Here is a 24,471-nt window from a genome sequence, read left to right on the forward strand (position 1 = left end):
AGCTTATTTGTTAGTGGACAGCTTGATGACAACCAGTCAATATTTAGGGCATCCAGAAAAGATATCTCTCTGTTGATATCACATACATTATCTAGCATTTCACACATATAGTCCAAATACTGACTTTTAGCACTCAGTGGTCTATAACAACTTCCTATGAGAAAAGGCTTTAGGTGAGGCAGATCAACCTGTAGCCATATTACTTCTATATCATCTGACATGAGATCCTCTCTCAGCCTACCAGGAATCTGACACTGGACATACACACTGTTGGAACACCTCCTCCGTTTCCATGTATATCTTTCCCGTATGCTCTATAACCATGTACATGTATAGATACTACTGCATCATCAAAGGAATGGTCTAAATGTGTTTCAGAGATGGCCAGAATATGAATATTTTCTGATGTCAGTAAGTTGTCAATTTCATGAAACTTGTTCCTCACGCTACACATGTTAATATGGGTTATGGGTCGCTTGCTTGTTTTTGGTGGTATTCTGAGAGGCTGATCCGAGGTAGACATGTCAGTGACATTTAAGCCAATGGGCTGCCCACAGTGGGCATCTTCCTAAAGGCAGACAGTTTCAGTGCAAACAGTGAAATTCAATTATATGGGCATATGATTATTGCTGACAATACCCTCAGAGCTAACAGTTAAAGGATCATAGATTAGGTTGCTTACATTGACTCCAGTTCTATTTCTCTGGGATATAATCTGATTCCCATGTCCTCTGTTGGTTATTATGACAGAGAGGACTGGAGCCCTACCAAATCCAGACCATCAGTCTCCTAAGCAGGCTGCTATGTTGATAGAGATAATCCTGGAAAGGGCCTTTAGAGAGAGAGGGAGTGGAATAAAAGAGAGGGAGAGTGAAACAGAGAGAAAGAGAATTTAGCTGATTAAAGGGGGGGTTGACACTAGAATCCTGCTTCCAAATTGTTGCTCTGCCTCTTCGAGGCTCCATCTCTGATAATGAAGCCATAGGTGTGTGTTGGCTCCTAATTCTCCCTTTTACAGGGTAAGCAATATTATCTCACCAGCCCGGTGCATGTGTGTGCATAGGTATGCGTGAGTCTTGCGTGCATGTGTGTGTTCCACAGTCACCCAGTGTAAATTAAGGGATGGTTGTCTCAGTCCCGTGGGGTGTTCTCTCTCCCTCTCCAATGAGGAACGGGGCTCTATTGGATTAGGAGGATCCTCAGTCAGTGCTGATGTGTGTACCTGCTCCCACACTCTTAGAAAAAAGGTGCTATCTTGAACCTAAAAGGGTTATTTGGCTGATCCCATACAATAACCCTTTGAAGAACCCTTTTTGGTTTCCAGGTAGAACCCTTTACACATAGGATTCTATGTGGAACCCAAAGGAGTTCTACCTGGAACTTAAAGGGTTCTTTGTACCTGGAACCAAAAAGGGTTCTGCTATGGGGACAACCAAATAATCATTTTGGGACCCTTTTTTCTAGGAGTGCACTGCTCTGGGTCCTCTGTATTATAGACCTCTGGGACTGGGAATACAGATCTGTCAGACACAATTATCCCCTGATGGATTTAAAAACAATCTTTCTCTTATTGTCTTTTTCTCCCTTCTCCCCTTAAGTAATTCCATAGGGCAGAAGAATAGGGTCGGTTCAGAGGTCAGGTTGGTGGTCAAACGTTCTAGCAAGGTTATATAAGCATTCCCTTTTTCATCTATGACATTTGAACCCGAGGTCACTTAGGCAGAGTAGTGTGTGCATTGTATTATCTATGTGCTTGTGTGAGGTTGTGTGTTTATGTCTCTGTGTGGGTGTATGTTCCACAGTTAAGAATGCGAGCATGTATTAACCTGACAATGTGTTTATGTGTTCAGAAGCAGGGCCCAGATGGACCTCAGTTCCCACTGCGGCATCAGCTGCTGCAGGTCATTGTGAGAGTCCTCCAGTACCGCATGCTGCTCACAGGTACCCTACACTCACCTCATGATGTACTATTGCAATATTGTAATACTAACTTTCATGTGCATACCCTATCATGGCTCTCCACCTTGAATAGTGTTTCAGTATGTGGCATTCTACACCTTATTAACCAGTTTATGTTTTTGACTAATTTGTCTGTGCCATCATTTTTTCTAGATTACTTAAACAACCTTTCCCCCGATTCTAAAGAATATGAGGATACACAAGGTATAGTCTTACTCTGTAGACTCTCCAACACACACACACACACACACACACACACACACACACACACACACACACACACACACACACACACACACACACACACACACACACACACACACACACACACACACACACACACACACACTGTTAGATATAATATCAGAGGATAGTTGTTCCGGGACAAACAAAGCTGTGTATACTCCCAGCATATTGATGTGCATTAACCCATTCTGTTTCTCTCTCCATTCTCTGCTTCAGCTGCCTTAGTAATCGTGTCAGAGGTGGCAGACCAAGCTAATGACAATCTCAAGCAAGGGGTATGTCAGTGTGTATGGGTGTTTCTGTATTTATTTCAGACTACTGTGTACATTTGTTCATTCAAGTGTTTGCTAGCGGTATACATGACAGCTCAGATTTCAGGTTTTCCCTGTGTAAATCCTACTTCATTCTGGATGACAACACTATTGGGAGTGAAACCACGTCAATGATCTTGGAGACGCCTGTCTCTTTACTTTCACTGGGCTCTGTTGCCTATTGATTAATGAGAGGGTGAGGAAAGATGATGTCATCAAAAGATCCCAGGTGCATCGTAACAAAGGGTGCAGTGTGAGAGAAGACATGACGTACATTTTGAATCACACAAACACCCTCACATAGATCATCCTGAAACAGATCGGCTCTCCTGTCTCTCACATAATCCTTACCATCTCTCCGTCTCTCACATAATCCTTACCATCCCTCCCGTCTCTCACATAATCCTTACCATCTCTCCGTCTCTCACATAATCCTTACCATCCCTCCCGTCTCTCACATAATCCTTACCATCTCTCCCGTCTCTCACATAATCCTTACCATTACCATCTCTCCCGTCTCTCACATAATAATCTCTCCGTCCTCACATAACCATCATCTCCCGTCTCTCACATAATCCTTACCATCTCTCCGTCTCTCACATAATAATCTCACATAATCCTTACCATCTCTCCCGTCTCTCACATAATCCTTACCATCCCTCCCGTCTCTCACATAATCCTTACCATCTCTCCCTCTCTCACATAATCCTTACCATCCCTCCCGTCTCTCACATAATCCTTACCATCCCTCCCGTCTCTCACATAATCCTTACCATCTCTCCCGTCTCTCACATAATCCTTACCATCTCTCCCGTCTCTCACATAATCCTTACCATCCCTCCCGTCTCTCACATAATCCTTACCATCTCTCCGTTTCTCACATAATCCTTACCATCTCTCCCTCTATCTGCTCCACTCCCTTTAGGATCCCTCTATGTGCTCCACTCCCTTTAGGATCCCTCTATCTGCTCCACTCCCTTTAGGATCCCTCTATGTGCTCCACTCCCTTCAGGATCCCTCTATCTGCTCCACTCCCTTTAGGATCCCTCTATCTGCTCCACTCCCTTCAGCTTCCAGCAGCACATCCCTTTCCGCTGCCCTCCTTCTCATTCACAAACAAATCAAATCAAATGTATTTATATAGCCCTTCGTACATCAGCTGATATCACTCTCCTATCTTTGTCTCGCTCTCGCCCTTTCTCTCTGACACACAGGAGAACTTGCTGCGGCTGGTCCACATTGAGTACAGTGTGAGAGGCAAGAGAGATCTACTCAAGCCAGGAAGGGTGAGATCAGTCTGCCTCTCTCTCCTCTCCATCTCTGGACAGTGTTACTCTGTTCCACAAACATAACATAAACAGTGAATAATAGCAATCTCAGACCGTGGCCTACTAGGATTCCCACACAGGAACTAAAAGCCCAGTGATACTACAGTATAGGAAGCACCTCTTGCTAACATCGTCTCTGTTTCTCTGTGTGTTTGCAGGTGTTTGTGAAGGAAGGCACACTAAGGAAAGTGTCGAGGAAAAGCAGACAGCCCAGACACCTGTTTCTGGTAACTACTACCTGTCTAACTACTATGCTCTCCTTGTATCATTAGATACTATAACTTTCACTATCTAATCTTTCAGTTTCACACATGGTGGTTATTCTGATCATAGAAGGGTGGGGTGTCGTCCAGGCTGGTAGAGGCAATCAGATATAGAGGGAGACATGGCGAGGCAGAGAGTTGCAAAGCGGGGAGGCCTAGAGAGGCAGAATGTATTGGGAGGCAGGAGGACAAGGCTACAGGGCCCCACCACACCCAGCCAGGGACCTCCCTCTCTCAGGGCTTGTTTTCGAGGGCCCTGCTTACTCACAGGATGTTTGGTGTGGGTTACTGGATGCTGGCTTCCTGTGCAGAGAGGGGACTGACAGGGCTGTGAAGGCCAGACACTCTGTTGGATGAGGGGGAGACATAAAAACACAGTCTTAAGGAAGTAGATGGGCCAGAAGAAAAGTGTATGAATTATTAATGTGACATTAATATATTGTGAAATTCAGTTGTTTCTTCAGCAGTCAAACACACACACACACACACAGACACACACAGTAGTATAGACAATAACACTTTTAACACAAATCATCTGAACAATTCAAGAAAGAGAGAATAGGAATCAGAGAGATGGGAGATGAGAGGGAGAAAGGCCCATTGAGGAGCTATTTTCTTTCTCTGCTTCTTCACTTTCCTAGTGTCTTCATGTCTCTCTCTCCATGTGTCTCTCTAAACTGGGTTGTTTATGAGTGATGGTTGAGAGACTGATGTGTGTGTGAGTAACTGGGTAGCTCCTCTGGAGTAGATGGCTGGAAAGGGGCAGCAGGTATAATATATGGGCCTTTAAGGAAAGTCCAAACAGAGAGGATGAAAGCCATCACTCACTTAGTGAAACTGAGGAACAGCGCTCAACAACCATCAAGGCACTGTCATGGTAACCAAAGGAGAGTCTTAGAGAGGAGAGAGCCATGAGTGAAGGAAGGGATTAGGGGAGGATGGAGAAGAGAGAGGTACTGTCACACTGTCTTCCTCTCTTCTACTTGAGGAAGAGAAACGTGTTGGGAAAGTGAATGTGTTGTAGTTGGGCATCTAATGCATGGTCAAAATGGAGTTTATAGGTTGTACTTGGTACACATCTCTTGCCTGGGGTCATTTTGAGCAATCTGTATGTGGTGAGTTTGCTACTGAGAGTGAGTGTGTGAGCCTGAGGCAGGGTGGCATAGGCCTGCAGTGTGAGCACCACTAGAGGCCACAGTCAGGACTGTAGGGTCACATCCTGTTCTGTCCCTGCTGAGATAGTGTTGTTGTTGTGGTGGCTGGTTCCAGAACCTCCATCCAGATCAGGCATGCTCTCAGAGCAGCTGGGAACTGGAAGGGAACGGGCAGAGAATTCCTGGATGCTGCCTTATGGGCCACGCAGGTTTAGAGCAAACATTATGTGTGACCAATGATGTCACCACTTTTGTCCCACTCTAAATAAGGCCCTTTAACATAATAGGCTGAAGGTCTGAGGATTACAGTATATTGAGTGTGATGAGCAAATAAACATTGGTGACTTTTAATCATGTAGCCTTTGTTGTGTGTTACATGGGAATGTCTGGTTTGAGGGGTAAGCGTGTGAATAATATGGAAATCCAAAGCTGTTTCTGTGCGACTCAGGAGATTCCCCATGAATTGCAAAAGCTTATAGTGCCCCCCTGTGGCATCAGAGTTACACTAGCCAGATATTTAAATGAGATATACATTTCAGGCTGGCAGTCAGGCTTTCCATGCAAACAATAAGCTATGATTGTAACCATCTGCTTCTGTCTCCACTAGATGAATGACGTGATGCTGTACACCTACCCTCAGCAGGATGGTAAATACAGGCTGAAGAACACTCTCTATCTGTCTGGGATGAAGGTGAGTCCTCCCCCTCCTACAGAGATGACCTTCCCTGACCCTTCACCCCTGACCTCTGGCTCTGTCGTGACTTGTGTGTGTGTGTGCTATGCTGTGCTGTGTGTCCTGTTCTCCCAGGTCAGTATACCTGTCATAGACAACGTGCTCAATGCCCTGAGGATCGAGGTGTCTGACGTCACCATCACCTTGTCAGCCAGGTGAGTCAAAGCAGAGGACACCTGTCTGGGGCTTTGTACAAGGCTTGTCCATTGGTTAGATACAGTATTTATGTACATATGTATAATTATGTGTACAGCCTCAACACATATCTGTTTCTGTGTCCCTAGCTCCTGTGGAGAAAGGGACGACTGGTTCCACACACTGAGTCGGGCCATAGCAGACCATGCTGCAGGCCTGTGTACTTTTGGTGGCCCCTGCAGTGAGGTAATGAGTTCACCCCTGAATGACTCAGTACAGGACATACCATTGAAGCTCACTTGTATAACATTTTACGTGTGAAATGTATGAAATGCAAATAAGGTTAATGTTATCGTAACATTGTTGTTATGTTATTGTAACATTGTCGTAGCGCTGTCGTAACATTGAGGTAATGTTGTTGTGACGTTGTTGTGAGAATGTGGTAACGTTGTGGTAATGTCGTTTCCCCATGCAGGGACGTGAGAAGCTGTGGATGGCCCTGGGGGAGGCAGCTCCAGTGCTGGTGCCCGTGTCTCATGTGTTGATGTGTATGAACTGTACCTCTGACTTCAGCTTGACCCTGAGACGCCACCACTGCAACGCCTGTGGGAAGGTGAGACACACACCTTACTGTAGGCGTCCCTCACTCCTACTGCTGCTTTAGGACCCCTCACTCCTACTGCTGCTTTAGGACCCCTCACTCCTACTGCTGCTTTAGGACCCCTCACTCCTACTGCTGCTTTAGGACCCCTCACTCCTACTGCTGCTTTAGGACCCCTCACTCCTACTGCTGCTTTAGGACCCCTCACTCCTACTGCTGCTTTAGGACCCCTCACTCCTACTGCTGCTTTAGGACTCCTCACTCCTACTGCTGCTTTAGGACCCCTCCCTCACACTGCTGCTTTAGGACCCCTCACTCCTACTGCTGCTTTAGGACCCCTCACTCCTACTGCTGCTTTAGGACCCCTCACTCCTACTGCTGCTTTAGGACCCCTCACTCCTACTGCTGCTTTAGGACCCCTCACTCCTACTGCTGCTTTAGGACCCCTCACTCCTACTGCTGCTTTAGGACCCCTCACTCCTACTGCTGCTTTAGGACCCCTCACTCCTACTGCTGCTTTAGGACCCTCACTCCTACTGCTGCTTTAGGACCCCTCACTCCTACTGCTGCTGCTTTAGGACCCCTCACTCCTACTGCTGCTTTAGGACCCCTCACTCCTACTGCTGCTTTAGGACCCCTCCCTCACACTGCTGCTTTAGGACCCCTCACTCCTACTGCTGCTTTAGGACCCCTCACTCCTACTGCTGCTTTAGGACCCCTCACTCCTACTGCTGCTTTAGGACCCCTCCCTCCTACTGCTGCTTTAGGACCCCTCCCTCACACTGCTGCTTTAGGACCCCTCCCTCCTACTGCTGCTTTAGGACCCCTCCCTCACACTGCTGCTTTAGGACCCCTCCCTCACACTGCTGCTTTAGGACCCCTCACTCCTACTGCTGCTTTAGGACCCCTCCCTCACACTGCTGCTTTAGGACCCCTCCCTCACACTGCTGCTTTAGGACCCCTCCCTCACACTGCTGTTACAGGAGAACATCCTGACCCCAGCCCAACCCACTGTTTTACATTATCCTGCCAGAAAGTCGCTCTCTACCTATGCTTTAACACTCCCCGGATCACCCCTCTCTCCACTCTCATACCTGTTCTCTCTCTCTATCCAAACCCAGGTTGTGTGTCGTGCCTGCTCCAGGAACAGGTATCCTCTGAAGTACCTCAAAGACAGAATGGCCAAAGTGTGTGACCACTGCTACGCTGAGCTCAGGAAGATAGGTGTCAGTATCTCAGGGGCGTGTGGTAACTCTAGCCCCTGCACCCACCGGGCCAGTCGGCCCCTCTCAGCTGTGTTCCAGAGCCTACAGCCCCCAAGCCTGTGGAGAAGCAGGAAGAGCACCTCCCCTCTCAACCAGGTCTGCAATATTCATCACATTTGACCTTTGACCTATCTTTGTAGTCATGACGTTCTGCACTGATGCAGGCAGCTATGGTAGACCCTGCTAACTTCCTGTCGTTGACCTGTGAGTCTTTGTTACAGGTGGCATTGAGGGCTGAGGACTCGGCCATGAGTGGCAGCCTGCAATGGCGTAAGAAGAGCAAGAGGAAGTGGAAGAGGCTGTGGTTCATCCTCAAAGACAAGGTGCTCTACACCTTCACAGCACGTGAGGTGAGGGGGCACAGAGTCTCCCACACCAGCCCCAAACAGAGACACACACCCCCTTAATATACTCACATTATGCCTATACTATACTTGACTCTCTTAAAAGCTTCTACATAGTCTCTCTGTGCTCTCTTTCTCTTTCTTTTTATTGTGTGTTTTTGTATCAAGCTTTATAGCTACCATTTTGAACAAGCAGTATCATTAACAACTGAACTCATGAATACAATTGAGCAGTTAGTTTCCATGCTTTTACAAATAGCATTGGTATATACAGCTGAATGTGACCTCTCTCTCTCTCTCAACACAGGACAAGGTGGCACGTGAGAGTCTGCCCCTGCAGGGTTTCACAGTGAAGCTGACAGAGAGGCCAGAGGGTGAGGAGAGATTCAACGTGTTTCAGCTCTACCACAAGAAGACTCTATACTACACCTTTAGAGCAGATGACCAGCACACTGCCCGCAGGTCAGGATAAATACACACACACACACACACACACACACACACACACACAGGTCCATGGTGTTCATGTAGTTCACTTGTGTTTCACAGGTGGGTCAATGCCATGGAGGAGGCCACAGTGTTATAACATCTGCCTGTCTGCACAGACTGACCCTGCTGTGCATCACCTACCTACTTACGCTCTCTGTCCTGGTTTACAGCTGTCCCTCACAATGCCTAAATGGAATATCTATGAAAACGTATTTTCTCTTGAAGGACATTGAATATCATTCTTATAATCCATCCCTTAATGCACTGGACCAATTCTCACTCTGGAAGAATTACACGTCTCTGTGCAAGAGCATCTTTGACATGGCTGCCATCTACAGGCAGAAAGAAGATTATGCAGACTCTGTGTGGGGCAAACATCCAAGTGTGAGGTTACTGCTTGGGAGTCTCTAAGGTGAAAACCTCTCAGATGAGTATGCTGCATGCCACAACATGCCTCAAATTCCGCTCCTGAGTCTAAAAGCTCATAGACAATGTGTTTTTACAACTTTTTCCATTGACAGTCTCCAGTGCCATGTACATTCACAGACTTATCTTTCTGACACTCCTTTTCTACCATGGATGTGTATGTACATAGAACAACTTGGTATGAGTTTTGTTTTTGATATCATAGGCTTTTTGATGCTGTTTAAACAATACCAAGTTAATATGAACAGTTTATGTAGTATTGTATGAGAACATATAAGAGTCAAGTCATATTTGGAATATATAGTGTAATATTCAATTCCCATATTTTGAAGTGAGATATAATAATTATTTGTAAATACTTAACAGAAATGTTATTACATCATGCCCAATGTATTTTCTGTACTCTATGTAAACATACTTATTTTACACCGCAGGTTTACACCTGTAATAACAATGACAGAATGTGAAATGTTAGACAGTATTAGTATTATTCAACAAAACATCGTTTTGAAGTATATTTCATAGATTAATGTATAGTTTTTAAACATTTTTAAAAGGGTGACTACATTTTTATGGGCCAATAGTCTCCACTTGAATGCAGTGTGTTATGGCTGAAAGAATGTGCCTGACGTGACGTTATTATCCTTATTATCATTCATTCAAATTATAATTCATCCGTTTTGGGGAGTAGTGAACTGCATGTAGTTTAACTAGTAATTTAACTATATTTTGCAGTAGCTTGGTGGTAGTTGAACTAATTAAAATACCTGACAGAAAACAGATTTAACATTCAGTTGATGTTTTTCATTTCCTGTCCAGTCATATGGTCTATCACATTAGATGTTTTCTATTTCCTGTCCAGTCATATGGTCTCACATTAGATGTTTTCTATTTCCTGTCCAGTCATATGATCTACCACATTAGATGCTTTCTATTTCCTGCCCAGTCATATGGTCTCACATTAGATGTTTTCTATTTCCTGTCCAATCATATGGTCTACCACATTAGATGTTTTCTATTTCCTGTCCAGTCATATGGTCTATCACATTAGTTTTTTTCTTCTTGTAGGTGGATTTACTTTTTGCCTGAGAAATATGGATTGGTAAAAAGTTCCATTCAGCTATGTCTCTATATAAAACTGTAGATTTAAGGCGATTTGTCCTTGGCTTCAGTTGTTTTAGCTGCACTGAATTTGCCTGTCTGGTTTGGTGGTTATGCGTGTTGCTAGTATGCACTAATTGGACAGAAAAATACTGTGTTTAAAAAATATATATAACATTCCTAAAGAAAATCAGAAGATTAGATGGTAATTTGTTTCTAACGTGAAGCCATGAGAGATTCTGATGCATTTTAATAAACTAATCTGGCAGCCCTGTTTAGAGCAATGAAGAGGTAATCTACCAGCCCTGTTTAGAGCAATGAAGAGCTAATCTGGCAGCCCTGTTTAGAGCAATGAAGAGGTAATCTACCAGCCCTGTTGAGAGCAATGAAGATGTAATCTACCAGCCCTGTTTAGAGCAATGAAGAGGTAATCTACCAGCCCTGTTTAGAGCAATGAAGAGCTAATCTGGCAGCCCTGTTTAGAGCAATGAAGAGGTAATCTTCCAGCCCTGTTTAGAGCAATGAAGAGCTAATCTGGCAGCCCTGTTTAGAGCAATGAAGAGGTAATCTACCAGCCCTGTTTAGAGCAATGAAGAGCTAATCTACCAGCCCTGTTTAGAGCAATGAAGAGCTAATCTACCAGCCCTGTTTAGAGCAATGAAGAGGTAATCTACCAGCCCTGTTTAGAGCAATGAAGAGCTAATCTACCAGCCCTGTTTAGAGCAATGAAGAGGTAATCTACCAGCCCTGTTTAGAGCAATGAAGAGGTAATCTACCAGCCCTGTTTAGAGCAATGAAGAGGTAATCTACCAGCCCTGTTTAGAGCAATGAAGAGGTAATCTACCAGCCCTGTTTAGAGCAATGAAGAGGTAATCTACCAGCCCTGTTTAGAGCAATGAAGAGGTAATCTACCAGCCCTGTTTTGAGCCATTTGGAGCTTTTTTATATCTTTCTTTGCGGCAGGTGACCATATAACTGGACAGTACTCTAAGTGTGATAGGACCAGGGATTGACCATATAACCAGACAATACTCTAAGTGTGATAGGACCAGGGATTGACCATATAACTGGACAGTACTCTAAGTGTGATAGGACCAGGGATTGACCATATAACTGGACAGTACTCTAAGTGTGATAGGACCAGGGATTGACCATATAGCTGGACAGTACTCTAAGTGTGATAGGACCAGGGATTGACCATATAACTGGACAGTACTCTAAGTGTGATAGGACCAGGGATTGACCATATAACTGGACAGTACTCTAAGTGTGATAGGACCAGGGATTGACCATATAACTGGACAGTACTCTAAGTGTGATAGGACCAGGGATTGACCATATAGCTGGACAGTACTCTAAGTGTGATAGGACCAGGGATTGACCATATAACTGGACAGTACTCTAAGTGTGATAGGACCAGGGATTGACCATATAACTGGACAGTACTCTAAGTGTGATAGGACCAGGGATTGACCATATAACTGGACAGTACTCTAAGTGTGATAAAACCAGGGATTGACCATATAACTGGACAGTACTCTAAGTGTGATAGGACCAGGGATTGACCATATAACCAGACAGTACTCTAAGTGTGATAGGACCAGGGATTGACCATATAACTGGACAGTACTCTAAGTGTGATAGGACCAGGGATTGACCATATAACTGGACAGTACTCTAAGTGTGATAGGACCAGGGATTGACCATATAGCTGGACAGTACTCTAAGTGTGATAGGACCAGGGATTGACCATATAACTGGACAGTACTCTAAGTGTGATAGGACCAGGGATTGACCATATAACTGGACAGTACTCTAAGTGTGATAGGACCAGGGATTGACCATATAACTGGACAGTACTCTAAGTGTGATAAAACCAGGGATTGACCATATAGCTGGACAGTACTCTAAGTGTGATAAGACCAGGGATTGACCATATAACTGGACAGTACTCTAAGTGTGATAGGACCAGGGATTGACCATATAATTGGACAGTACTCTTAAGTGTGATAAGACCAGGGATTGACCATATAACTGGACAGTGCTCTAAATCTGATCTGACCAGGGATTGACCATATAACTGGACAGTGCTCTAAGTCTGATAGGACCAGGGATTGACCATATAACTGGACAGTGCTCTAAGTCTGATAGGACCAGGGATTGACCATATAACTGGACAGTGCTCTAAATCTGATAGGACCAGGGATTGACCATATAACCGGACAGTGCTCTAAGTTTGATAGGACCAGGCATTGACCATATAACCAGACAGTACCCTAAGTGTGATAGGACCAGGGATTGACCATATAACTGGACAGTGCTCTAAGTCTGATAGGACCAGGGATTGACCATATAACCGGACAGTGCTCTAAGTTTGATAGGACCAGGCATTGACCATATAACCAGACAGTACCCTAAGTGTGATAGGACCAGGGATTGAATCACCTGATTCAGAGTGCTAGCTGTTACATACTCTGAATATTTTATTCTTACAGCAATTCCCTTACCCATCTTAATAACAATATAATCTATGTGTTCTGACCATGATAAAGCTGCGTCCAACATGACGCTTAGTGGTTGTTGTTTTTTCACTACATGTATTCTATTCATCGACAAAGTCAATTGAGGGTCATCAGCAAGCATATATCTTGAACCAAACACAATACATTTAGTTTTAGAAATGTTAAACACTCATTTGTTAATGTCAACCCACTCAGACACCATTCTTAATTCACTGCTCAGTACATCTGTTAGCTCATTACATTCTGATGCTGCACTATACATTGTAAAGTCATCAGCATACATGACCACTCTTGATTTGTTCATTACTGAAGGTAAATCATTAGTAAAGATAGTGTAGAGTAGTGGGCCTAGGCAGCTTCCTTGAGGAACACCACAATGTATATCTTTAATATTTGAAAAGCTACCATTAAATAACACTTTTTGATTTCTCCAGGATAGAGCTGCATCCTTAAAACCATAACATTTGAGTTGTCCTAGTAACAGTTCATGATCAATTACATCAAAAGCAGCACTGAAATCAAGCAACACTGCACCAACTTACTTCCTTCCTATCATCCATAATCTTTAACCAATCATCTGTCATTTGTGCTAAGGCTGTACTCGTAGAATGCTCTTCTTTGCATGCATGCTGGAAACCCGTTATCAGACCATTATATCAGAAATAATCCTTGTACAGATACAATTCTTTCCAATAATTTACTTAACACAGGCAGCAAGCTTAGAGGGCGACTATTAGGACCAGTGAATGCAGATTTTTTTTATCCTTAGGTAGTGGATTAACTTTTGACTCTTTCCAGACTTCTGGGCACACCCCATACATAAAGCGCTTATTAAAAATATGAGAGATTGGGGTCGATATTTGGTTAGCTGTAAGTGTACCAAGTGGCTTTTCATCCGAAAGAGACAACAGCATCCTTTCTACCACTTCCCTTTCTACTTGATGAAATTGGAACCTGCATTGCCTCTCCTTCATGATACAATATTTTATAGATTGTATCAATCTTTTATTTTATTGTAGTGGTGTAACTACTGAAACTACACACTACTTGTTTTGCTAAAATAAATTAAAATATGGGTGAAGTAGGCAATCATTTCCTTTCCTTTTCTGCATCAGACCTGCGTAATTCTCACCTGGAATTTATTTTTTGGTATTTATTTATGTTAACATATGACCCCGACGTGATCTCTTCTTGCAATTTCTAGTCATTTACATATAATACTTCTTCACAAAGTAGTTTGGTAGTGAACTACTTTTTTAAAGTAATGTTACTTAAGTCAAATATATATATTTTAAGGGTATATTTAGTGTAGCTTAACGTCTTTCCGTGTCAAGTAATTGGTGGCTTGGTAAACTATCTTTTCAGAGGAGCTTCCTCAACACTACAATTAATTATGTCTTAAGTGCCAATCTCTTCCAGGTAGATATAAAATAAATGCTCTAAACTTAGCAAAGAGAGTCCTATTCATTTATATAACACACATAACATCTTATCACCTTAAATCCATGTGATTCCACTGTGTCTTTGCAATCACAAAATAATATGTGGAGGTGCCATGTTGATGCCTTTTGGCATGCTGTTTTTGCACTGTACTGTACAATTCATTAACCATTAGGTTAATACCATAATCTAAACACTCTCGACTACATTGTATATAAATTACATATACAAAATTAGTCTATGAAAAAAAAACTGATGCAAAGAAAATGGTAAAACTAAAAATACCTATATCAGTTTTAGCACCAACAGTCAATTTTCAAGAGAAACATTATTTGCCTTGTTTTTATTTTTTAGATACTGATGACATCACTCTTTTCTAATTCTGCTTCTTTGAGATCATATGTTAACTGACTATCCTGTCAGGCTTGTCAGAGTACATTTTACAGTAGTCTGTTCAAAATGCAGCTTGTCATGCGTATGTCCTGTATATCTACACAGCCAATACATGTGTTCGTCATACCTGTGTTTATTGGTTATGTCAATAGTGTTATGGGATTATACCTCTAACATGCATATAATTCGGAATTGTAAATATAAATGTTGATGTACAGTATGTAGTTAAAAAGTACAGTAAATAAACACATCAGAAAATAATTTCCTCTGTACTTAAGACAAAGAAAGAATGTATATTTGATCAGAATCAATAGTGTTGCAATAGATATGACAGAGTTACTGGGACTATATAATAACAAAGTCAGTGGGACAAAGTCATAATAAACAAACTGATACCTGTGCAGATGGTTCTCAAACCATAGACTGTTAAAGAGTCACTTGAAATTAAGTTAAAACAAACACGTATCCCCTCTCTCTGATATGCAGGTGTATTTGTAGATCAAGAAATGGTTAGGCACACAATACTGTTGGTGCTTGAGCCCCGTCTACTGTCTAGAAATAGCAGTAGACCGAAATAGCCTGAGACCAGACCTGAGATCTGGAGAGGAAAAGACCTTAGATCTTTAGAGGGAGAGAAAGATCTGAGGGGCTGAGCACAGGGCAGGGTGGGGCAGCGGTCAGTTCAGTGGGTGTGCGTCGGTCAGGCACTTGGTTCTTTGTCGTGGGCTGGCTGTGCCTCTCATCCTTGTCCTTGCAATCAAGGACGAGCTGCTCACACCCCACTTATACCCCTCTGTAACCCTTCACCTCCTGAGTCGGATCCGAATCTTTCTTCTCTGAGGTGTCTTGGAGCAGCATAGGATAAGTTCAATTGCCTGGGTGGTACGAATGAAGGATCCAATTCAGGAAAGTCGTATTCCTGGTTGTAATGCTGGCGAGTAACCGCCGCTCTGATATCCAAAAGCTATTTCTGGCTGTACGTAATAACATAAAAAACATTCTGGGCTAATAATGTAAGAAATAACACACCAAAAAAACCTAAATACTGCAAAGTTGCTAAGGAGCTAGAAGCAGAGCTGCCATGTCTCTCGGCGACATCTTGCTGGCCTGTTGTGGTGGCCTTCATTATTTCTCCCCCATCTGGCAGACATTAGGAGAGGATAGACAACTTATAATGCAAGCTATAAGATACAACAAGTAATAAAAGACCACATGATGGATTTTTGTAATATTGCGGACCTGTATTTAGTACATCTTACCTGTTTGATGTCAGATGGGTTGACGTTGCTCCCCTGGGAGCGCTGGAACGTTTCCCAGTGGCCAAGGGCAACACGGTGCCTTATAGTAGGCCTCTAGGCGCAATGTCAGCAAGGACCCGCATTTATGCCTCCACAAAGTGATGTGTCGTTCCCTCCCGATAGCTGAGTGCTCAACACTCTCGACGACTGAACAGTTGATCTAAGTAGGCTGTGAATTTCTTGTACCTGTAATTAGGGTAAAGTAATTGAACAATGTCTTGTACTATTGCATATTGCTGACAAAATAAGGGAAAGTGTTTCCCCAAATAACAACATATCCCAAACAAGGACTGGGTAAATTTATAAGACTAAAACTGACCAGCAAGTCTTGGTTTTATCATTAGAAAATGACTGAACAAAGCTAATAGATCACACCTCATTATACTGTTATACTACACTAACCCGGCAACAACTGGGTTGTGTTTTGGCTGCTGATACAGCTCAACCATCTCTTGCCTTGCATAAATTATGTCTTTCGAAGACAGTCTACTCCACTCTCCTTGCTCCACAGTCACCTCCACACTGCCTGGACTAGGTGGGACGTGTAGAGGAGCAGTTTGGCCCCTAGAAATGCCTTTCCTAATGCTCTCCTCTATGCCTTGCAGTCATCTGTAATGAGGCGAGGACCAGCCTGACCTCTTCCTCAGGACTTCCTTCAACAGTTGGCCCTCAAAGGTGGTGATGTATGTTTCATAATTAACTACTCTTGGTGCGATTGTGATAACGTACAGAAACCCAAGTCCTTTTGTTCACCCGACCTAGAATACCTCACAATTAAATTCCAACCGTATTACTTCTGTCGTGTCTTTGGCTATGCTGGATTAAGTGATATGACATGCTATTCTATAAAATAATTTCTCCGTAATTAATATTACCTGATTGAGCTAATCATGTAAATGTAATTAACTAGTCAGGGCACCACAAAATAATATTTATAGAGCTGTTATCTTCCGAATAAACTCTTAAAGACCTAGTAATATTTGACATCAATAGCAGTCAATATTAATCGTCACCTTAATTCAGTCTCATCTGAAAGTTGTAAATTCTTGGTTATCTTCACGAACCCTGGCTAACAAGTTGAATCAGCAATACAAAATTGGGTTTAATTATTTATTTACTAAATACCTAACTAATCACACAGAATTACATATACACATAATTAATCATAATTTGATTACAAATGACATCATAAAGGAAAACGTCCCTAGATGGCGGAACAGATATGACAGCTGGTTACACAAAAGAAAAGGGCTGGGTTTGAGTGAAAGAGCGGGAAGACTGAGGACCAAAGGAAGAAGCTGTGCTATTGTAAATACAGTATCATGCATTCTAAATTACCGCCCATTTGGAAAAGGAAAATGCAATAAATATTTACTCTGAGCTGCACTTCGGTAGATTGATGGTGGTAGATGGAAGGCCGTGTTGCCAAACCGAGTCCTTTGAAGAATGTCTATGGTGGTCAATTGGATACGTTGTAGTAACGTCGTTGTGTGATAGACGGGATACTCTGTCTGTTCCTTCCTAACCTACGTTTGCAGCTGCTGTTGCTAACTCAACGGCTAGGAGGTATCACTTCTGTAGTGAATAAGAGTTCAAAGTTCATACCATTCGCAACCAAAGCTCACGCTGATGTTGGCTTCGTTCTGTAGTTATTATCTGAACCATTCTGACATCGGACCGTCGTCCTCACATCCATTGGAACAGAAGGTTATATTGTCGTCAAGGCTTTATATAGGGGAGCGAGAAGGGTGTGTCTGAAAAGTTGACTCTTCACAGGGGCAGGCCACTGATTGAGCAGAGCCCTAACCTTATGAAAACCTCATTCTCACATTTTAGAAGCTAAAAATCACATTTCATCCCATCACGAATAATTTTATATTCAAACATTTAAATTGAACAACAATTCCATGTGAATCCGATAACTCTGATGTGTGTGTGTGGACATTCCTCTGTAGAGTTTGTCATCTTATCATTGATGAGAATGTCTCAGATAACAACCAAACTGACATCATATTCATTAAGTACCACATATGTTCAATAGGTCGGATTATCAGATTATAGTTAATTTCCCCCCACCTTCTGATGTTCCCAGAATCTCTATATTAACCAAGGGGTTTGAAAATGTAACATCAGTAGGGTAGAGAGAGGAAAAAGGGGGGAAGAGGTATTTATGACTGTCATAAACCTACCCCCAGGCCAACGTCTGTTCACACTGCTATGCTTTATCTTGGCCAGGTCGCAGTTGCAAATGAGAACTTGTTCTCAACTAGCCTACCTGGTTAAATAAAGGTGAAATAAAAAAAAATTAAAAACGTCATGAGAATTCCCAAGAGAATTCTGGTAATAGTCACAGCCATGTATATTCCCCCTCAAGCCGATACCACGATGGCCCTCAAGGAAATACATTGGACTTTGTGCAAACTGTTGACCACATATCCTGAGGCTGCATTTATTGTAGCTGGGGATTTTAACAAAGCAAATCTGAGGAAAATGATACTGAAGTTCTACTAACACATTGACTGTAGTACTCGCGCTATTAAAATGCTTGATCACCGATAATCCCCCTTTCGGGATGCCTACAAGACCCTCCCCTGCCCTCCTTTCGTTAAATCAGATCACGACTCCATTTTGCTCCTCCCTTCCCATAGGCAGAAACTCAAACAGGAAGTACCTGTGCTAAGGTCTATTCAACGCTGGTGTGACCAATCGGAATCCATGCTTCAAAATGGACTGGGATATGTTCCGGGTAGCCTCAGAGTAACATTGACATATACACTGACACGTTGCGTTCATAGGGAAGTGTGTAGGGGATGTTGTTCCCACTGTGACTATTAAAACCTACCCAAACCAGAAACCGCAGAAAGACTGCAGCATACACGCAAAACTGAAAGTGCAAATCACCACATTTAACCATAGCAAGGTGACTGGGAATATGGTCAAATATGGAAGGAATAACTACACTGTTATAAGGCAATCAAACAGGCAAAATGTCAGTACAGAGACAAAGTGGAGTTGCAATTCAACGACTCAGACGTATGTTCCAAGGTTTACAGACAATCACGGATTACAAAGGGAAAACAAGCCACGTTGCGGATACCGACGTCTTGCTCCCAGACAAGCTAAACACCTTCTTCGTCCGCTTTGAGGATAACACAGTGCCACCAAGTTCATCAGCGTACACATCAACTGCTATCTGAAATGGTCCACCCACACAGACTGTGTTAAGTCTGTGTGGGGAAGAAGGCGCAACGGCGCCTCTTCAACTTCAGGAGGCTGAAGGTATTTGGCTAGGCCCCTAAAACACTCACAAAAGTTTGCAGATGCACAATTGAGAGCATCCTGTCAGGCTGTATGACCGCCTGGTATGGCAACTGCACCACTCGCAACCGCAGGGCTATCTAGAGGATGGCGCGGTCTGCCCAACGCATCACCGGGGGCACACTGCCTGCCCTCCAGGACACCTACAGCACCCGATGCCACAGGAAGGCCAAAAAGATCATCAAGGACTCAACCCTGCACCTTAGAGGCTGCTGCTCTATATACATAGACATGGCATCACTGGTCACTTTAATCATGTTTACATACAGCTTTACTAATTTCATATGTATATACTGTATTCTATTCTACTCTATTTTAGCCAATGCCACTCCGACATTGCTCATCCTAATATTTATATATTTCTTAATTCCATTCTTTGACTTGTAGATGTGTGAATTGTTAGATACTACTGCACTGTTGGAGTTAGAAACACAAGCATTTCTCTACACCCGCAATAACATCTGCTAAATATGTGTATGTGGCCAATAAAATTTGATTTGATAAAATTGTATTTTATTTGATACTGTGAACATGGAGATAGACCTCTGCACTTGTCTAGTGGGGCACACAGGAGCTCCATGCAAGCGCCAGCCTGCTGTGGTCCAGTTATACAAATACCTACAAACACTGGAGGGCTGAGTTGCTGAAGATACAAGAAATAGTGGCTATTTTATTTTTGTTTATGGTTAGACAATCATTTTCATGTGAATATTTGATGTACCAAAGCAGAGTGCTGAAGTTGATTAAATACTGTATTTCTTACAGCAGCAATACCTCTGGATTTTCTGCAGCCACTGAGACAGCCAAGTCAGTCAGTAGATGCTGAATGAGCAAAACAGACACATGGATTTGCTTTCATTGCTCTGTATTGCTGTATAACATTTAGCTACCTTGCGATTTATTTGCCGACCTGTGCCTGTTGGTTGGCAATGCTTCTCCCACGTCGGAGTGCATGTCCGTGGGCGCTTTTGATAAGGAATGTTGTTTGCGTGGCCTAGCGGTGCCCAATTAATAATAAAATCCAATTGTTAGATGCAACCACCCCCCTCCGAATCAAAACCAAACATGGATGTCAATGTCTGCGCTCGCACCGACGCTTCATTCTTCTTCCTGACGTGGGAAAACGTTGCCAAACTGGCAGAGGTACGGGCCGGCAAATATCCTGCACGCCTCTCCAATGGTATGCCCTAAGACAGAATGTTACTGTTAAAATGACTGCACTTACTGTTATTAACTGTATACGTGACAGCAAGCTATGTAGGACTAGCAGTAACCCTATAGCAGGCCTATTATTACCCAGTTTTATTTCATAAATTAATAGATTGGTTTATTGCGTATTTCTCTCTCTTTTCACATGGTGATTTGCATCAAGTGAATTGTGACAGGAGTCATCAGGCCTCAGGCCCTCCGGCAAGGGAGAAACAGAGATAGGGAAACAAGGTGGTTAGAGGGAGCATGCCTTGGACTACACAGTAGGCTACACCTACAGACTGGAATGGTTATTGCATGCCTCCTCTTTACTCATCTTTGTGTTTGCCAATCGTGAAATCTGACAAGTAAGAGTAATATTCAAGATATTGTTAACATAAATAAGTACAGTATATTGACTTGCACGTTTAACACCTGAATTTTAATCATCCTTTCCCCGTTATCTACATTGAATGTCCTCTCAGATTATGCTTTTACTTATCCAGTTATTTTACATTGCTGCAGAATACATTTACACATTTAGCAGTGAACATTTAGAAGTCTACACTCTATCCAGATGAAGAGAAGGACAAGAAGGCATAGCCACTTAGACTATTAGGATGTTCCCTTATTTTGTTAGTTTGTCACTCACTGTTTACTAACGGAGGGTTGGAGTTGCACAGGTGCAGCTTGCATTTGTGACTGGAACCTGTTTGAAAGTCACACACACACACACACCCACACCACAGCAGCCTTGTATTTGGATGAAAGAAAAGCAGAGTACATTAAAATCTTGAATTTAGTAGCTTAGTCATTCAAGTCATTCAAGTCAGCCCTATCTCCACACATCTTTGCTACAGAATGGTTTGCTACAGAATGTCTCTTTTTTTCATCACGCAGACTTTTGCCATTCTAGGCCCTATCTCAAATGGACCCCTAGACCCTATGCACTTGTAGAGATCTGAGAATATTTGATTGGTAGATGCAATATGATGAAGCTTCAAACTAGCCTATCAGGGGATAACAAGGTGGATCTACTACCATATTAATTGCACCTGTCAAATAATTTCAGAACTCCACAAGTGCATATGCTAATCTGAAACCAGTCTCTCCAATTGTGGACCCAGATGCTCTCTCTACTCTTGCCTGAAAACGTTTTGATCAACCTAACTACAATTTCTGTTAACCTTTCTACATAATATTACAGCTAGGCCTACACTTGTCGACAGAGATAATATAACACAAATCATGTATAATATCAAGTTTATCCTGTCAGCTAGCTAACTACAATAGCCAAGAGTTTTGAAAATAGTCTTAACTCACAGTACCGTGTTTGAAGCATTCATTGCGCGCTGTATCGTTTGCAGCATCCATGCTTGCTAAAATCACATTTTTAGAGCAAGTTTTGCAAGGACATTATTTAAGCCAGTAATGTACAGTTACCACACATTATGTTTGTACTTTTTCCAGCAATAATACGGCAAATTAAAAGTTTAAACATCTCGTTAACAAGGTATTTTTGGTACCTTAATGAGTTCGATCACATTTTCTCCTGTATTTTGATTTTAGTCACCGCACGCACCGTACTTTTCGATGAGGGTGCAATTGTGGCCCGCAATTCGGGATTTCCTGAATGTGGGCATTATTGCATCTGCAGGAACCCCTCTTAATACTTCTGTGGTAGCTAGCTAGCCGTACACTAGTAGAGAGTGTCCTTCACCCAGGGGGGCGTTCCTGCAGATGCAGGAATGGACACATTCAGGAACGCACCAAATTGCGGGCTACAGTACCGAGAATCCTTTTATCCTGTCTTTTGAAGGCACCTGCCTGGTAGAGGCTCTCCGAATCTATCCAATCACCACTCTTATGTTGTTGACCAATGACATGGACGTATTGTATGCTAGAATACGGGGCGTGATTTCCGCTAACCTCGTTTGGGGAAAAAATACACTACCCAAACATAATGATTTATTATATCTGGAGCACCAAGATCACCAGTATTCTGGAGCATCAGGATGGGGCTGTACATAGGCTCCCTCTGGTGGCGAAATATGAAAGCAGCCTGTTTTCCCAACGCACCTGGAGCCTTCCCCTAATTGAACACGTGTGCACGCATGCAGACACACATGTGAATGGCCTCACACTCCAGTTCGGTAGGTGGCGGTGTTGCGATCCGCCAATACAAATTTGAGGGAGAGAGACAGAGAGAGAGAATCACATTGTGAAGCAAAAATATCAGCCTGTTCTGGAATGCGTCATAGTGTAATGAGTTTACTCCCAGTGAAGGAACACAACTGGGATTGTGGAGTTTTGGCTGGTGTTCAGTAAATGAGCCTGCCCATTTGCTGTGCTTAAATGGTGTTGTTTCTGTTATCACCCATGATGAATGTATCTTAAAACTATAACACAGTCATTGGGTGTGCTTCTGCACAGCTTATATGATTGTTATGTTCAGGTGGTTCCAGAGATATTAAACTCTTCTCCATCAGACCATCTGTAGTCCTATGCAGACATTTGTATGCACCGAATGGCCCTCATTATTCAAATGATTGTACTCTCAAAATCTGATAGTAAAGTAGACATGAGCTCATTTCCATTGTGAGGGGTTTATGATACATACCGCTTGTGGACTCTACCTGAAATCTTCTGTAGCTTCAGATTCTATCTCTATAGATGCATGTATCCCTTAGTGTCTTTGTGCCCACCCTGCTTCCCGGCTAGAACTGATGGTAATATGACACAACTGAGGTACGGTAATTAGCTATATCAAAGAGTTTCCCAGAGTCCCAACCGACCAGCACACCAAGGAAAGTAACGCAGCAGTTGGTATGAATAATTAAAGTTAAAGAAACAGCACAAAACATTTTGGCCTAATTCGTTTTCAACGCTAAACATAAGTACCTTGTTTTCACTTCAATGGCTGATCCATCCAGGTCTTCTGAAACCACCTCAAAGCCTGGGTTTGTCTCAGAGTATACAAACTAACAGAACCTTATTCAGGTCAGTGAGGAGAGAAGGAACGCGGGGATACTTGACAGAGTGAGCGAGGACAAAACAGGAAGAAGTAGGTAGCAGGGGTTGAGGGAAAATTAAGATGTAGCAGGGTTCAAGACTGAAGTAGAGGTACAGTATGTTTGGATATGTTGGCTAAAGATTTAAAAAAAGATTGAGTTACTGAGATCAGAGAGAACAGTGAAGGAAAGATAAGAAATAAATGGAGTTAATAAAATAAAATAAATAAATGGGGTTGTTCTAGTTACCACAATCCCTGACGTCACCGTGACCCAATACTAAGTTAGTGCTGAGAAGGAAAGAAAGAGAGGCAGGGAAACAGAAACAGAGACAACAGGAAAAATGTCCCTTTTCGAAAGAACCTAAACATGAAATACACCTCCCACTGGGCACAAACGTCAATTCAACGTCTATTCCACATTGGTTCAACATAATTTAATTAAAAGTAAGTGGAAACAAAGTTGATTTGACCAGTGTGTGGCCAGTGGGCTTACTCTACTTTTCACGAATCCATCCATGTCCTTTGTGCTCTCCTTCTCCTCGAGCACGTCCCTCCTCGTTCTCAGGTGGTAGACCTCTCCCTCTCTCTTTCTCTCTCTTCCTCTGTCTTTGAGTCTCTGTGTTCTGTAGAGTCCTAAAGGTGAGAAAGGAGCTCTAAAGATATACAATGACACTTCCTGTCTGTACCTCCTCAGAAAGTTCCAGAAGCACATTCAGAAGTTACAATGTGTCATTGATTGAGTGCTGCACAATCAGAGGGATTGTAGACAGATGTAGAGATGTAGAAAAAAGAGAGAGAGAGAAATTGTTTAGCATGCCAGATATATAGTTGAAATGTATTCAATTTTGAGTTTGCATCCCAATATTACACTTTATATACATCACAGGAGACTGAATTATAATGTTTATGAATTATGAAATTATGAAATTATGAAAAATATTAAC

General features: G+C 42.8%; 1 protein-coding gene across 3 annotated transcripts in view; it reads left to right on the forward strand.

Annotated features, from left to right (window-relative positions):
- The window catches only part of LOC115143327 (FYVE, RhoGEF and PH domain-containing protein 5-like), a 64,195-nt gene extending 50,890 nt beyond the window's left edge, over positions 1 to 13,305 (forward strand). Inside the window, exons 8-20 of one of the 3 annotated variants that reach the window (XM_029683628.2) lie at positions 1,851 to 1,941; positions 2,113 to 2,163; positions 2,422 to 2,480; positions 3,731 to 3,802; positions 4,003 to 4,071; positions 5,869 to 5,952; positions 6,070 to 6,149; positions 6,279 to 6,375; positions 6,605 to 6,742; positions 7,852 to 8,091; positions 8,217 to 8,345; positions 8,647 to 8,801; positions 8,889 to 13,305. In XM_029683628.2, the coding sequence (XP_029539488.1) occupies positions 1,851 to 1,941; positions 2,113 to 2,163; positions 2,422 to 2,480; positions 3,731 to 3,802; positions 4,003 to 4,071; positions 5,869 to 5,952; positions 6,070 to 6,149; positions 6,279 to 6,375; positions 6,605 to 6,742; positions 7,852 to 8,091; positions 8,217 to 8,345; positions 8,647 to 8,801; positions 8,889 to 8,925 (1,302 nt within the window). In that variant the 3' untranslated portion in view covers positions 8,926 to 13,305. Of the gene's footprint in view, positions 1 to 1,850; positions 1,942 to 2,112; positions 2,164 to 2,421; positions 2,481 to 3,730; positions 3,803 to 4,002; positions 4,072 to 5,868; positions 6,150 to 6,278; positions 6,376 to 6,604; positions 6,743 to 7,851; positions 8,092 to 8,216; positions 8,346 to 8,646; positions 8,802 to 8,888 lie in introns of all 3 variants that reach the window. The other 2 variants (XM_029683626.2, XM_029683627.2) reach the window with 2 other exon arrangements.
- Positions 13,306 to 24,471: the final 11,166 nt, after the last annotated feature.

Source organism: Oncorhynchus nerka, linkage group LG15 (genome assembly GCF_034236695.1).
Source record: "Oncorhynchus nerka isolate Pitt River linkage group LG15, Oner_Uvic_2.0, whole genome shotgun sequence".
Lineage (NCBI taxonomy): Eukaryota > Metazoa > Chordata > Actinopteri > Salmoniformes > Salmonidae > Oncorhynchus > Oncorhynchus nerka.